A 15,119-nucleotide genomic window follows, 5' to 3' on the forward strand; every position below is an offset into this window, starting at 1 on the left:
TCCCACAGCCTTAAATAGGGATCCAAAAAAGAGACTAGGCTGTCCTTGGAATCAAAAAAAAAATCAGAAGTTCCCCTCGGATTGTCCGTAGGGCACGAACTTATGGGCATGAAGCCCACCTGGACCGATGATCTCGCCGAACTCATGGCCTTTGCATCCTGTCGCGTCTCTCGCGCTTGCCGCGCTCTCGAGGACCTTGGCATACCTTCAGGCTTCTTCCCCGGGAGCGCGGGGTTTGTGAGTCCATAGGCCACTACCGTGGAGCGGCAGTGGCAGGCAAAATCACCTTCCAGGTAGAGAGGAAACAAGACTGGACCGGAACTCCGGACTGGAGTGCTACACCGGAACACTCGGAACTGGAACGCACCGGACGGGTGCGCACTGGAGTGGGGCCCGCTGAACTGGACACACTGAGTGGCCCCACTGGACTGGAACATAACAGGAGTGAAACCCGCTGGACTGGAACCACACGGAGCGGAACCCGCGGAACTGAAAACACCCTTGACCTAGCTTCACCTACACTTGACTGCCTTTCCCCCGAGGGGTTGAGCCCTAAGGTTCTGGCAGCCGGTAGGACTTACAGGAACAGCAGGAATGAAGATCCAGGAGTGCCCCCTGGCACCTAGGCGAAGGCAAGGCAGACAAGCAGGACTGTCCGGCTCTGGCAGTCGGCAGGAATCAACACAATGACTAGTAAACTGTACCCAGGCTTATTAGAACGCTATACCTAGGCAAACCAGTCATACACAGGAACAATACACAGAGCAAACTCAGGAGACTTGGAAGGCTATACACCAGCTAACAACTAGCTGTGCCCAAGCTAACAAGTCATTGCCCTGGAAACAAACGCAGAACACTAGCAAAGCTTTACACAGGCTACAAGCCAGACGGTGCCTAAGCTGGCTAGTCTGCACTAGGAACAAACACAGAGAACTAGCAGAGCTATGCACAGGCTACAAGCCAGACGGTGCCTAAGCTGGCTAGTCTGCACTAGGAACAAACACAGAGAACTAGCAGAGCTATGCACAGGCTACAAGCCAGACGGTGCCTAAGCTGGCTAGTCTACACTAGGAACAATCACAGTCTTGGGATAGTGGCTAGCAAGGGAGGCTAGTCTAACACTAGGAACAAACACAGTCTTGGGATAGTGGCTAGCAAGGGCGGCTAGTCTAACACTAGGAACAAACACAGTCTTGGGATAGTGGCTAGCAAGGGCGGCTAGTCTAACACTAGGAACAATCACAGTCTTGGGATAGGGCTAGCAAGGGCGGCTAGTCTAACACTAGGAACAAACACAGTCTTGGGATAGTGGCTAGCAAGGGCGGCTAGTCTAACACTAGGAACAAACACAGTCTTGGGATAGTGGCTAGCAAGGGCGGCTAGTCTAACACTAGGAACAAACGCAGAGAACTAGCAGAGCAATGCACAGGCTACAAGCCAGACGGTGCCTAAGCTAACTAGTCATAAACTGGAAACAAACACAGACTTGGGATAGAGGCTAGCAAGGGCGGCTAGTCTAACACTAGGAACAAACACAGTCTTGGGATAGTGGCTAGCAAGGGCGGCTAGTCTAACCCTAGGAACAACCGCAGAGAACTAGCAGAGCTATGCACAGGCTACAAGCCAGACTGTGCCTAAGCTGGCTAGTCATGCTCTGGAAACAAACACAGAGAACTAGCAGAGCTATGCACAGGCTACAAGCCACACGGTGCCTAAGCTAGCTAGTCATGCACTGGAAACAACCACAGACAACTAGCAGAGCTATGCACAGGCTACAAGCCACACGGTGCCTAAGCTAGCTAGTCTACACAAACACAGAGCACTAGCAAAGCTATACACAGGCTACAAGCCACACGGTGCCTAAGCTAGCTAGTCTACACAAACATAGAAACTCACACAGAGCAAACACTGAAACTGTGTACAGAGCACTCTATACACCAGGACCTTTAGATGAGATGCAAAGGCCAGGACTGTAGTCTCCAAGTGACTAATAAAGCCCTTCAACACCAGAGCCACAGCTGCAGCAATCACCTTGCAACCAAACAGAGGCTTGACACATAGAGCCGTCAGCCCATAGGAAGGAACAGCGGGGGCCATCTTGGATACTGGCAAAGAGGAGGAGGCGGCAGCCATCTTGGAAGAGGCAAAGCCCACACAGGTGAGGTTCAGTAGGGCAATCAGCACACAGAGCCAGAGAGAACCTAAGACAGACACAGACACAGAGACAAGCAGAAGCCAGCACAGACACTGACTCCCAGAAACAGGGTAAGTCTGAGGGTTGGCACGGCCACAGACGGGACAAATGGTATGGGATTTGCACTGTAAACCATACGAGGAGAGACTTGCCAACCTGAACATGTATACCTGGAGAAAAGGAGAAACAGGGGTGACATGATACAGACGTTCAAATATTTGAAAGGTATTAATCCACAAATGAACCTTTTCCGGAGTGAGGAAGGTGGTAGAACTAGAGGACATGAATTGAGGTTGGAGGGGGGCAGACTCAGGAGTAATGTCAGGAGGTAATTTTTCATGGAAAGGGTGGTGGATAAGTGGAATGCCCTCCCATAGGAGGTGGTGGAGATGAAAACGGTAATGGAATTCAAATATGCATGGGATAGACACAAAGGAATCTTGTTTAGAAGGAATGGATCCACGGAATCTTAGCGGAGTTTGGGTGGGGACGCTCGTAATTGGGAAGCAAAACCGGTGCTGAGCAGACTTCTATGGTCTGTGCCCTGATCATGACAGAATAGATATGGATGGGCTTGAGTGTAAATTTTAAGGGGCTTTGACGTTAGCTTCAGAGCTTTTAGTAAAAGAACAGTGCTGGGCAGACTTCTACGGTCTGTGCCCTGAGAATGGCAAGGACAAATCAAACTCGGGTATACATACAACGTATCACATACCATGTAAAATGAGTTTATCTTGTTGGGCAGACTGGATGGACCATTCATGTCTTTATCTGTCATCATTTACTATGTTACTATGTTACTGTAGCATCTTTGCTATTTGAGAATCATTTAATCCTAAACGCTTTACATTACTTTCAAATCATGCTATGACCTCCGCTAAGAGCAGGACATCAGGCAAGAATACCATGAAACAGTATCCACCCCAGAAAGGGGGATACAGAAGTGAGGCATGTCATCTCATTCATCTCAGAGGAGGTTAGTTGGAAGTTACAGCCACACTCATGGGAGGGTAGCTGCAACCTCAGGCCTTGATCTGGGACAGAGGTGTTATGACTTACTCTTTGCCTTTAGGACTGGATGGACCGTTCAGGTCTTTATCTGCTGTCATTTACTATGTTACTATATAAATTCAAATGTGAATAGCTGAAAAGGGGGTGTGACCATGGGAGGAGTGTGGGCGTATCATGTCATTACTCAAATTTAGGCAGGAGCACTTGCACCAGGTTTTCAGTGGTGTAAATGGGCGCAAGTTTTTGGTGGCCCAATCAGGGTGGGAGATGTTTGATCAGCTGTGACCTATTTAAATTGGAGTGGCTGCTTAGGACGTCACAGCCATTTTTTCTTTTCATTGTGGTATGAAGAAATATACTTTGTGATGGTAGGATCTCATTGCTTAGCGTTTTAGTATGGTGATATGCTCTGAATTAATAGTTGAGAGGAATAATTTTTTATATTTTTTTCTCAGCATGCCTCTTCCCTGAAGAAGGATATTGAAACCTGGCCATGTCGGCGGAGGTTTGCTTTGGGAGGAAAAATGCTGCTGAACTACAGTTGCAAAGCTAAGTTTTAAATTGAATTATAGTTCATGTTTATAAAGAAGCATTTGATATAGAATCATTCAGAAGCATATAAAAAGTAAAATGAAAGAAAAAAGTAAAAAAATTCTGCACTGGTTGATCAATGAGGATGTAAGCAACGCCAAGTTACGGAGACAAAGGTCCCGGATGGTGGAGAGTTGAAAATCTGAAGATCCCCGTTTTTGATAAAATGTTTGATGTGAAGCACGGGGGTATTAGGAGATAGTATTGCTATATGGACATTTGAAATGAAAGTGTCTGGGATAATTGTTATTATGTAGTTTGATCTAAGTCCCCACACTTGGAAGATATAGGTCTACTAAATTGGACGCACCTAAATATAGGCATATTCCGCAGCCCAATATGCTATTCTAAAAACTGCGCCTAACTTTAGGCAGAGTTTATAGAATAGCACTAAGCACTATTTTTGGACATGGCTATTTTTTTAGACGCCATTGATAGAATCTGGTCCTAAGCCCATTTCTTAGCAGAGCTTAGTAAAAGGGCACCTTAGATTTTGAGCTCTCCAGGGACAGAAGTTGTCTACTGTACCTGAATGTACATCACTTTGATAGGCAAAGGGTTTGCAGGCAGTATATAAGAAATGAAAACAATAACAGAAAACTCCTTTCTTCAGTGGTTTAACATAAGTGCGCTGCGCCTCACTGAACCAAGGCACAATGCAAATACTATGGAGAGCGTTAGCGATGAATTTGAGAGACAATAGTGTGTCAAATTGGAACTACCACCCAGCTACCGCGTGCCACGGGCGGAAATTCTAATTTCTACACGCGTCCAAAAACGCAAGGCAGAAAAGAATTTCTATTTTCTACTGCGTGGCGCTAACCGGGTGGTAATCAGCAGTGTATGCACACTGACGATTACCACCCAGTTAACGCATGAGACCTTACTGCTAAGTCAATGGGTGGTGGTACGGTCTCGGGCCCAAAATGGACATGCACTGATTTTTATTTTGCCGCACGTCCATTTTGGGCAAAAAAAGAGGCCTTTTTTGCAGGTGCGCTGAAAAATGGACCTGCGCACGTCCAATACATGAGTCTACACCAGCACAGGCCATTTTTCAGCACCTTAGTAAAAGGGATCCTGAGATCGTACTCCACATACCCTGGCTTAGGATTGAGGTTTATTCCTGTCATGGTACGCACAACACTAACCCATTTGGAGACACTGTCCCTGAGAGAAGCCAAGGTTTTTCAGAGGTGAACATCAGCTGTATTGGCCTGGCATGAGTGTTATGGCCTTGACCTTACACTTAGCAGAGAACATATAGAAGAAACTTGAATCTAATTACCTGCACTTGACTCCACATTATCCACAGACCTCTTATGAGCTTCCTGGCTGCTGGCATTGGTAGTGGCCAGACTGACCACGGCCGGAATGAACTCTTGCTTCTCAGACAGGCTGAAGTGGTCCAACTGGCCAGCTCTGAGGGGCTTCAGCTCATCATCGCTGGTTTGGGAACAGGGGGTAGTTCTGCTGCACAGGTCATCCCAGTGGTCTCTGCTTCTATGGGCCTGTGGTTTGGTGAGTTCAGGGTAGCTCTGGTACTGCTTGCCATCAGAGCTCCCTTCATCCAAGCCATCTTGTGGAAGTATCAGATAGAGAGAGTTTCAAGCTCAGTCAACACAGATCTAGTGCTTCCAGCTGTTTTTCACAATACATTGGCTGATGTAATAATGCCTGGGGGAAGGAGCACTGCCTCACAGTCCATTCCCAAAACAGCATAAATATAAACGGGATATTTACTGGCAGTTATTGCCCTGCCTGGGAGAGCTGATGATTTTTCTTGGGCTTTTAGCAGACAGGGCATTGGCAGGCAGTAAGAGGGCAACTCTATTAAGGGGCACCTTTAGGTACTTAGGGGGAATTCTCTACAGCAGGGTTGCTCAAATGTTTTGAGTGGAGGTCCAGAAACTTCGACTGTCTGAAACCTGGGGTCTACAAACAACTGTGGACATGCACCAATCAATAAATACTGAATAAAATATTCATTTTCTATATTTGTTGTCTGGACATTGTATTTTTCCATTTGTTTTGGTCCTAGTGTCCTTTTTCTAAGTTTCTGTTTTTTTTCCACTCGGGTCATCCTTACGTGTTTTTTTTCTCCTCCTCTGGGCCCAATATATTTTTCTATCTCACTTCCTTCCCTCCCTCCCTCCTATTGTCCAGTATATCTCTCCCCCTCCTCTTTGCCTTCAAGTCCAACATCCCTCCATCTTGCTTCCTTCCCTCCCTCCGATTGTCCAGTATAGCTCTCTTCCTCCCCTCCCCTCATCCTCCAGGTCCAATATCTCTTTTGATCTGGCAACCTTCCTTACTTCCCTCCCTCCCATTGTCTAGTATAACCAATGGTGTACTGGCAGGGGTGTGCTGGTAAATTTTTAACAACAGGCTCTTTCTCCGGACGTAGCCAGCTCTGCAGTTGGAAGGGCCAGGGGTGGTGGTGGTGGGGGGGGGGGGGGGGGAAGCACTTGCCTCTCTCTCCTCCCTCCCTTCGTGCGGGCACGCTAGGCATACCTTTGCTGGCAGCCAATAAATGGACTGCCACCACTCCCAATGTCTTGCTCTGAGCAGCATGCTGGAACTTCTCTCACATGCTCGAGAAGTCCCAGCCTGCTGCTCAGAGCTGGAAACAAGGAATGGGGAGCAGCAGCAGTCTATTTTCATGGCTGGCAGGGCTCAGCATCCTCACCAGCAAAGTAAAAGAGAATTCAGCAGGAGGCCCAAGCCCACATTTTGGGAGCCAATTGTTAAAGTAGCCATGGAAGGCCCTACTTTAACAACTGGCTCCCAAAATTCTTAAAAACTTAACAACCGGCTCTTGCGAGCCTGTGAGAGCCTGCTCCAGCACACCACTGTGTACTGGTAACATTTTAACAACAGGCTCTCTCCCCAGGTATAGCCAACCCTGAAATTCTTTTTGGGTGGGCACGGAGGTGGCCCAGTCCATCTCTGCACCCCCCCCCCCAAATTGCAGAGCTGGCTATACCCAGGTAGAGAGCCTGGGGGGGGGGGGGGTAATGCATTACTCTCTCCAGGAAAAAAAAAAGATTTTAAATGCTCCCAGGTTCCAATCTAATTCATGTTTAATGTGGGATAAAATGCCATAAATAAGTAAATAAATAAATAGATAGAAACTCTGAATGCTGAGCACCTGATTCTCATAACATGATGTTTGTTTTAGAAGCCCTTCACCAGGAGAAAAAGAAATCTCTGCACCAATATAACAGGGTTAGGGTGTCCTTATAACCAGCCCCTCCAAATGACACACTGATTATACTTTCTAACAAATTACTACTCTACCTATGAAAAGTTATTCCCTTATTATACTTCCTCTTTGTACATCCATATGCACAAGCTGGTATGTTAGAAAATACAACTTTTTTTTTTTACATGCACCGCGGTCACCACCCCACCCCACCTCACCTATTCCAGACCTCCCTTCTCCCCCCCGGTGAAAAGTTATTCCCTTATTATACTTCCTCTGTGTACATCCATATGCACAAACCGGCATGTTTGAAAATACATTTTTTTACAATATCCTCCCTACGGGCCCCACTCCACCTATTCCAGACTTCTTCCCCGGTCCCCCGAGCCGCAGGGTCCCAGCACATACCTGAAGGCAGCCATTCTGGTGGTTTAGTGGATTTTTTGGGGCAGGAAAGATCCCAGTTTTTCCTGCCCGCTTCCGGCACTGACCCTCCCACTGTCGCATCGCTCTTTAAAATGGCTGCTGAGACTTACAAGGGCGGCCTCACAAGACTTCAGCGGAAGTCTCGTCAGGCCGCCGCTGGAAGTCTCGGCAGCCATTTTTTTTAAAGAGAGCTGTGGCAGTGGGAGGGTCAGCGCCAGCAGTGGGCAGCAAAGACTGGGGATCTTTCCTGCCCTGAAATATCCACTAGACCACCAGGGTGGCTGCCTTCAGGTATGTGCTGGGACCCTGTGGGGGGAGGAGAGGCAAACCGGCTCACCCTGCCTGAACAACCGGCTTGCAAGATGCTACAGAAATTAACCACCGGCTCTTGCCAGCCGGTGCAAGCCAGCTCCAGCACACCACTGAGTATAACTCTCTCCTCTCCCCCCTTTTCTGGTCCAATAACTCATTGCATCTTTCTGTCAACCCCTTCCTCAGGCCCCAGGTCTGGTGCTCCTCCTGTATCCAACCCCCTTCCCCTCCCCTTCTCTTCCCAGTTCTCTGTCTGTCACAGGGGCGTAGCCACGGGTGGGCCTGGATGGGCCCAGGCCCACCCATTTTCCCTCCAGGCCCGCCCATCCTTCGCACGCTGTCGCTGCTCTTTTGTCCCGCGGAGGCAGCGTTCAGCGTTTCCTTCCTGCCCTGTCTTCTCCCCAGGCTCCGCTGCATCGTCCCGGCCTGCAAGTGGCATCGTTTTCCTTTTCGGCCGTCGTGCTGCACTGCCATACACACAGGCAGCTTCACTCCTCCCCCGCCGCGTCCATTCTGGCCCTCTCTGATGCACTTCCTGTTAGGGCCGGATGAACGCGGCGGGGGAGGAGCGAAGCTGCCTGTGTGTATGGCAGCGCAGCGCGACGGTCGAAAAGGAAAACCATTCCTCTTACAGGGACGATGCAGTGGAGCCTGGGGAGAAGACAGGGCAGGAAGGAAACGCTGCCTCCGCGGGACAAAAGGGCTGCGACAGTGCGGGAAGGATGTGGATTCGTGGGCCTGGGGGGAAAGTGGCTGAGCTGCTGGGACATGGGAGGGAGAGGGGGAAGGGACTTGAGGGAAGGAAGAGAGAGCTACTGGGACATGGGAGGGAGAGGAAGAAGGGACTGGAGGGAAGGAAGAGAGAACTACTGGGACATGGGAGGGAGAGGAAGAAGGGACTGGAGGGAAGGGAGAAGCTGCTGGGACATGGGAGGGAGAGGAAGAAGGGAAGGGAGAAGCTGCTGGGACATGGGAGGGAGAGGGAGGAAGGGACTGGAGGGAAGGAAGAGAGAGCTACTGGGACATGGGAGGGAGAGGAAGAAGGGACTGGAGGGAAGGGAGAAGCTGCTGGGACATGGGAGGGAGAGGAAGAAGGGAAGGGAGAAGCTCCTGGGACATGGGAAGGAGATGAAGAAGGGACTGGAGGGAAGGGAGAAGCTGCTGGGACATGGGAGGGAGAGGAGGAAGGGACTTGAGGGAAGGAAGAGAGAGCTACTGGGACATGGGAGGGAGAGGAAGAAGGGACTTGAGGAAAGGAAGAGAGAGCTACTGGGACATGGGAGGGAGAGGAAGAAGGGACTGGAGGGAAGGAAGAGAGAGCTACTGGGACATGGGAGGGAGAGGAAGAAGGAAGGGAGAAGCTGCTGGGACATGGGAGGGAGAGGAAGAAGGGAAGGGAGAAGCTGCTGGGACATGGGAGGGAGAGGAAGAAGGGAAGGGAGAAGCTGCTGGGACATGGGAGGGAGAGGAAGAAGGGATGGAGGGAAGGGAGAAGCTGCTGGGACATGGGAGGGAGAGGAAGAAGGGACTGGAGGGAAGGGAGAGAGCGTCTGGGACATGGGAGGGAGAGGAAGAAGGGACTGACGGGAAGGGAGAGCTGCTGGGACATGGGAGGGACTGGCGGGAAGGGAGAGAGCTACTGGACATGGGAGGGAGAGGAGGAAGGGACTGGAGAGCTGCTGGACAAGGGAGGAAGAGGAAGAAGGGACTAGAGGGAAGGGAGAGAGCTGCTGGACATGGGATGGAGAGGAGGAGGGGATTGGATGGAAGGGAGAGAGCTGCTGGACATGGGAGGGAGAGGAGAAAGGGGCTGGAGAGCTGCTGGACAAGGAAGGAAGAGGAAGAAGGGACTAGAAGGAAGAGAGCTGCTGGACATGGGAGGATATGGAGAGAAAGAGGGGAGATGGATGAAAGGATGCAGAGAGAAAGGGGAGAAACTAGAAGGATGTGGAGAGAGGGAGGAGACTGAACAGAAAGGGGTAGAGAGATAGACACTGGATAGAAGGAGAGGGGAGATAGAGACACTAGATGGAAGGATCAGGAGAGAGGGTAGATGAGTGGAAGGATAAGGAGAGAAAGAGGGAAGACACTGGATGGAAGGGTAGGGAGAAAAAGGAGACGCTGGATGCAAAAGAAAGAGGGGAGACACGAAGGATGGGGAGAGAAAGAGGGGAGCTGCAGGATGGAAAGAGGGAGAGGACAGAGTAGGGAAAGACTGGAGAATAAGAGGAAGGGGCATGTGGCGAACAAGGGTGAGGAAAAGATGAAAAGCCATAGGTGATGAATGGACAGGAAACCCTGGCAAGAGAAAGACGAAGGAAAGCAGAATCTAGAGACTGGGAGCAACACAATGAGAAAAAGTAAATGGCCATACAACAAAGGTAAAAAAAATAATTTTATTTTTAATTTAGGATAAAGTAATATGGCACCTGTGTTAATAAAGTTTCAGAGACCAATACTTCCTTCCTTAGGTCAGGAGAGGATACCGTAACAGCATTATACTGACCTGAGGCAGGAGGTTTTGGCCTCTGAAAGCTCACTGAAAAGTGTGACTAAATATTTCCTGGGGGAGGGGGGGGGGGTAGAGAGAAAATTTTGTGCCCACCCAAAATTGGCAGTCTGGCTACGCCACTGGTCTGTCAGTGGCAATGATTCACACACCTGCCCTCTGCTCAAGCCTGGAGCCTGTTCTCTGCTGTCTTTCCCCTTCCAACCTAACTTCCTGCTTCCACTAGGGTGGGGTGCAGCAGAGAGCAGGCTGTGGGCTCAGACAAATGGCCCTGTGTGAATTGCTGCTGCTGCTGCCAGAGGCCTGGGCAGAGAAATGATGTAAGGTAGGGAACAATGGACCTGGGTCTAAAGGAGGGGGTTAGGGAGGATGTCAGTCACCCCTGACTTGGTGTCAGTGTAAAAAAAAAAAAGGGCAACCCCCGCGGTCTACATGGGATGACTCTGGTGTCTGAACTATAGGCATAGGAATATTAGCATATGTCCTAAGTTACATGCCTCAAAAGTTGTTGTAAATGCTCACACCTAACTGCTGTCAGGCGAGTAACTGATAGTATTCTGTAACCTGCACGCATAAGTGCTAGGCACACCTCGACCCACCAATGCCCATCTTGTAATTGCATGCTATGGATTTTGCATGCACAATTTATAGAATTCCGACTAAGGACATTTACATGCATAACTGCTAATTAGTGCCAATTATAGCCAATTAACAACAATTATCCTATATAATAAAACTCACCCTCAACGTTCTGAGGACACTGACGTCACTGTCAGGTACTCCGGGCACTTCCTTCCGGTTCGAAGCCTTCGTGGTGGTGAAGCCACCAAAAACACTGTGTTGGGGCCCCGCCCTCGCGTCAAACGTGATGACGTCGAGGGCGGAGCGATGTCAGCACATTGAAGGTGGTGCCGAGGTCCGCAACAATGGCGGACGAACGCCGACGGGGTGAGTAGGGATGGGGGGGGAGGTCCAGAAGGAAACCGTGCTAGCACCCGTTTCATTGCCGCAAGAAACGGGCATGTTTTACTAGTAATCAATAATTGGTTAAACACCAATTAGCAGTTAATTATTAATTGTTATGGTGCATAATTGACACTATTCTGTGGAGTGGAGGAGTAGCCTAGTGGTTAGAACACCGGTCTTGCAATCCAGAGGCGGCGGTTCAAACCCCACTGCTGCTCCTTGTGATCTTGGGCAAGTCACTTAACCCTCCATTGCCTCAGGTACAAACTTAGATTGTCAGCCCTCCTAGGACAGAGAAATATTCAGCGTACCTGAATGTAACTCACCTTGAGCTACAGGTGTGAGCAAAATTAAATAAATTAAATAAATATTCTATAATTTGTGCATGCAACATTCACACTAAGCGTAACATTGTACATGCAGGTTTATAGCATTAGGGGGCTACAGGGTGCCTATTAGAGACATTTTCCTTTCTAGACTACTAGTGAATCAGGATATGTGTTTAGGCACAAGCAGCCATACAGCTGGTATAAAAGCTCATGCCCAGATCTGGGAGATATGCGCATAAGGGCCGATATTAAAAGAAATGTAAGCAGGCAGGAGCCTCTCCTGGCCGCTTAAATCACTTTCCGTCATCTAAGTGGGGATATTGTGTGGCACTTAACCAGAGAGTGCCGCTGAGTAGCCCCACAGAGCACCAAACTAAAAAGTGGGCAGGTCAGGGGTGGCGCTGGTGGCGGCACTGGGGAGGAGCCCGAGGTTACATTAATACCAGCAGTGTTCAGTGCCAGCATCCGCATAGCTAAGCAGCCTAAATTAGGGCAGCTTAACCCCCAGTATTCAGTTCCAGTGCCCGGACATGGCCCGGCGCTGAATATTGGGAGCTAATTCAGCTGGCGACGGTAAGCGTTTAAAAAAAACGCTGCCTGCCGCCAGCTGAATATCAGGGGGATAACCTATAGTAAATGTGCACCTCACCCATGCTCAGCCCAGACTCCACCCATGCGAACGCCCACCTGCAAAGTACACTCTATCGTAGATATGCATACATAGCCAGATTATTGTTTACACACCTATGTGGTCACATAAATGACTCGAATAGCGGCTTTTACATACATACTTTGGGCAGCTCTTTATAGAATTACTTCCCATATGCCCTTTCCAAACTCATTTTTAAGAAGGTCTAATTATTAAGGCAAACACATTTCTCAGAATCTCGCTGTGTGGTTAAAAATCATCTTATAACACACCAGAGAAGAGGATTTAAAATGCTGCACTTCTAACTCAAGTGTTTTTCATTTCCTAAAGGCAATAGCCGCTTCCTGAGTGTTCTGAACTAGTACATAAAAACGCCATAAATCTCTAGTTCATATATCAGTGTGACGTTCTCTGCCCTTTGTGGAAGGGAGCAGAGCTGCCTGTCCTTTCCACCTGCTGCCTCTGGAAGAGAGGAGAGGAGCTGAACATGAGACCATGTACTATAGTCTCCAGCCTCCTCCCCCTCCCCCCTCTCCGAACTGTTTCACAGTGATGCTCATTCCCTGGCTGGAGCTGTCTCTTCACCTCTGCTGTACCCTTCTCTGACAGGGCTGCTGTAAGGATAAAGAGTGCCAGAGCAACAGCAAAATGACAATCTCTAGGAAAAACAAAACCACTAAGCCCGTGAAAATAATCTTACCAGACTTGTTACGCCATCGCGAGGGATGTTTCCAGTGTCGTGGCCGGCGATTTGAGGGATCGCCATCTTTCACGGCTGGAGAATGTAGGATGCCATCTGCCTAATAAAAGAGAATGTAAGGGATGGAGAAAGATGTCCGTGCTACCCTGCCCCATCTCTCACGGTCAGACAAGTACCCGTTATCTCTCCCACTGTTACCCACCTTGTTACCAATCTACAGTAGAGGTCTGGCTGGCTGCACTGGCACACGAGTGAAACAATAAAATCTCATGATGATTTGGGCTTTTTCTAAGCTGGCCAGCACTGGGTATCTATTTGTTTTTTTCTAGGGTTGGAAAAGGACCAAGATCTTGAACCAAAATATTTTATCATGTTTTTTCACGTGTCTGTGTAACTAGGGTTACCATATTGCTCCCCCCCAAAAGAGGACACATATCCCGTCCCTGCCACACCCTGACCCACTCACATCACGCCCCACCCCACCCCAGTGGCGTAGCTAGGGTAGTTGACACCCGGGGCCGGTAATTTTTTTAACCCCCCCCCCCCCCCAAATCCAGTACTAGGCATACCGAGAATACAAAACACTCAGGACCTATAGAGCAATTCTACCATACCATAAACAGTAATTTGTACGAGTCACACAAGGAAAAGGAAAGCATCTTAAACACTACAGTGAGCACTAGAACATCAATTCACCTACTGTAAAACGAAAACAGACAGATTAGTACAGATCATCAATCCTGCACAGTCAATGCCAACCGAAAGCCATGTCTTTTTCACAAACACAGATACATCCTAATCCACTATAGAATAAGTAATCATAAACTTTCTATTTAGACAAAAATTAAACTGAACCCCCAAGATGCCAGACTCTGCATACAATGCAACACCACAGAAACAGAAAATGTCCCCTAGTACTGTGCAAAATATAAAGACAGCAGATGTAAATTTGAAAAAAAACTAACAATACCAATCACCACTTTACAAATTAACAAATAGAAATAAAACAAATACAGAAAATAAAATACCATTTTATTGGACTAATACATTGGCTTCCAGAGGCCAAAACCTCCTTCCTCAGGTCAATACAGTATAGTACTGTTACAGTATCCTATCCTGACCTGAGGAAGGGGGTTTTTCTTCACTGAAAGTTAAGTCGAAATGTATTAAAATTAGTCCAATAAAAGATTACCTTATTACATGTTCTATTTATAAACATTTAACACAGCTACAATACTATATCCTAAAGCAAAAAAATAAAAATATATATTTTATTTACAGTTTGTTGTCTCTGGTTTCTGCTTTCCTCATCTTCTTTTCACTGTCTTCCTTCCATCCAGCATCTGTCTTCACTCTCTGCCATCCAGTGTTTGCCCTCTCTAATGTCCCTCCCATCCACTGTCTGCCCTGTCTTTCTGCCCCTTCCATTCACTGTCTGCCCTCTCTCTCTGCCCCCTTCCATCCAGTCTGCCCTCTATTTCTGCCCCTTCCATCCACTATCTGCCCCAGTCTGTCATCTCCCTCCCATCCACATCTGCCCTCTATCTCTGCCCCTTCCATCCACCATTTGCCCCAGTCTGCCCTCTTTCTCTCTCCCCCTTCCAGCCACCATCTGCCCTTTCTCTCTGCCCCTTCAATCCGTCTGCCCTCCCTCTCCCATCCATCCAGGGTCTGCCCTCCCTCACACTCCCCACTTCCATCCAGGGTCTGTCCCCTCTCTCTCTGCCCATTCTTTTCAGCCCCCTTCATCCACCACATGCCTTGCATCCCCCTTTTTCAGCCCCAGACCCATTCTCCCACCTGCCCCAGGCATGGATCCATTTTCCCTCCTGCCCCCTTGTCAGACCCCTTCTCCCCTCTGAGCACTCCCCTCCCCAGTCCCCTTCTCCCCTCTAAGCTTCGCCACCCTCCCCAATCCCCTTCTCCCCTGAGCACCCCTCTAAGCTCCCCCACCCTCCCAAATCCCCTTCTCCCCTGAGCACCCCTCTAGGCTCACTCACCCTCCCCAATCCCCTGCTCCCCTGAGCACCCCTCTAGGCCTCTCCCACCCTCCCCAATCCCCTTCTCCCCTGAGCATCTCTCTAGGCTCACTCACCCTCCCCAATCCCCTTCTCCCCTGAGCATCTCTCTAGGCTCACTCACCCTCCCCAATCCCCTTCTCCCCCTGAGCACCCCTCTAGGCTCTCCCACCCTCCCCAATCCCCTTCTCCCCTCTGAGCTTCCCCCT

At 49.1% G+C, this 15,119-nt stretch overlaps 1 protein-coding gene across 1 annotated transcript in view; it reads right to left on the minus strand.

Moving 5' to 3' along the window:
- The window catches only part of KCNH6 (potassium voltage-gated channel subfamily H member 6), a 124,571-nt gene that overhangs the window by 13,682 nt on the left and 95,770 nt on the right, over window positions 1–15,119 (minus strand). Inside the window, exons 10-11 of the mRNA XM_030221117.1 lie at window positions 12,893–12,992; window positions 5,085–5,375 (exon numbers count right to left, since the gene is read on the minus strand). Coding sequence (XP_030076977.1) covers window positions 5,085–5,375; window positions 12,893–12,992 — 391 coding nt within the window. The remainder of the gene's footprint in view (window positions 1–5,084; window positions 5,376–12,892; window positions 12,993–15,119) is intronic.

The sequence above is a fragment of the Microcaecilia unicolor genome, chromosome 12 (assembly GCF_901765095.1).
Source record: "Microcaecilia unicolor chromosome 12, aMicUni1.1, whole genome shotgun sequence".
Classification (NCBI taxonomy): Eukaryota; Metazoa; Chordata; class Amphibia; order Gymnophiona; family Siphonopidae; genus Microcaecilia; species Microcaecilia unicolor.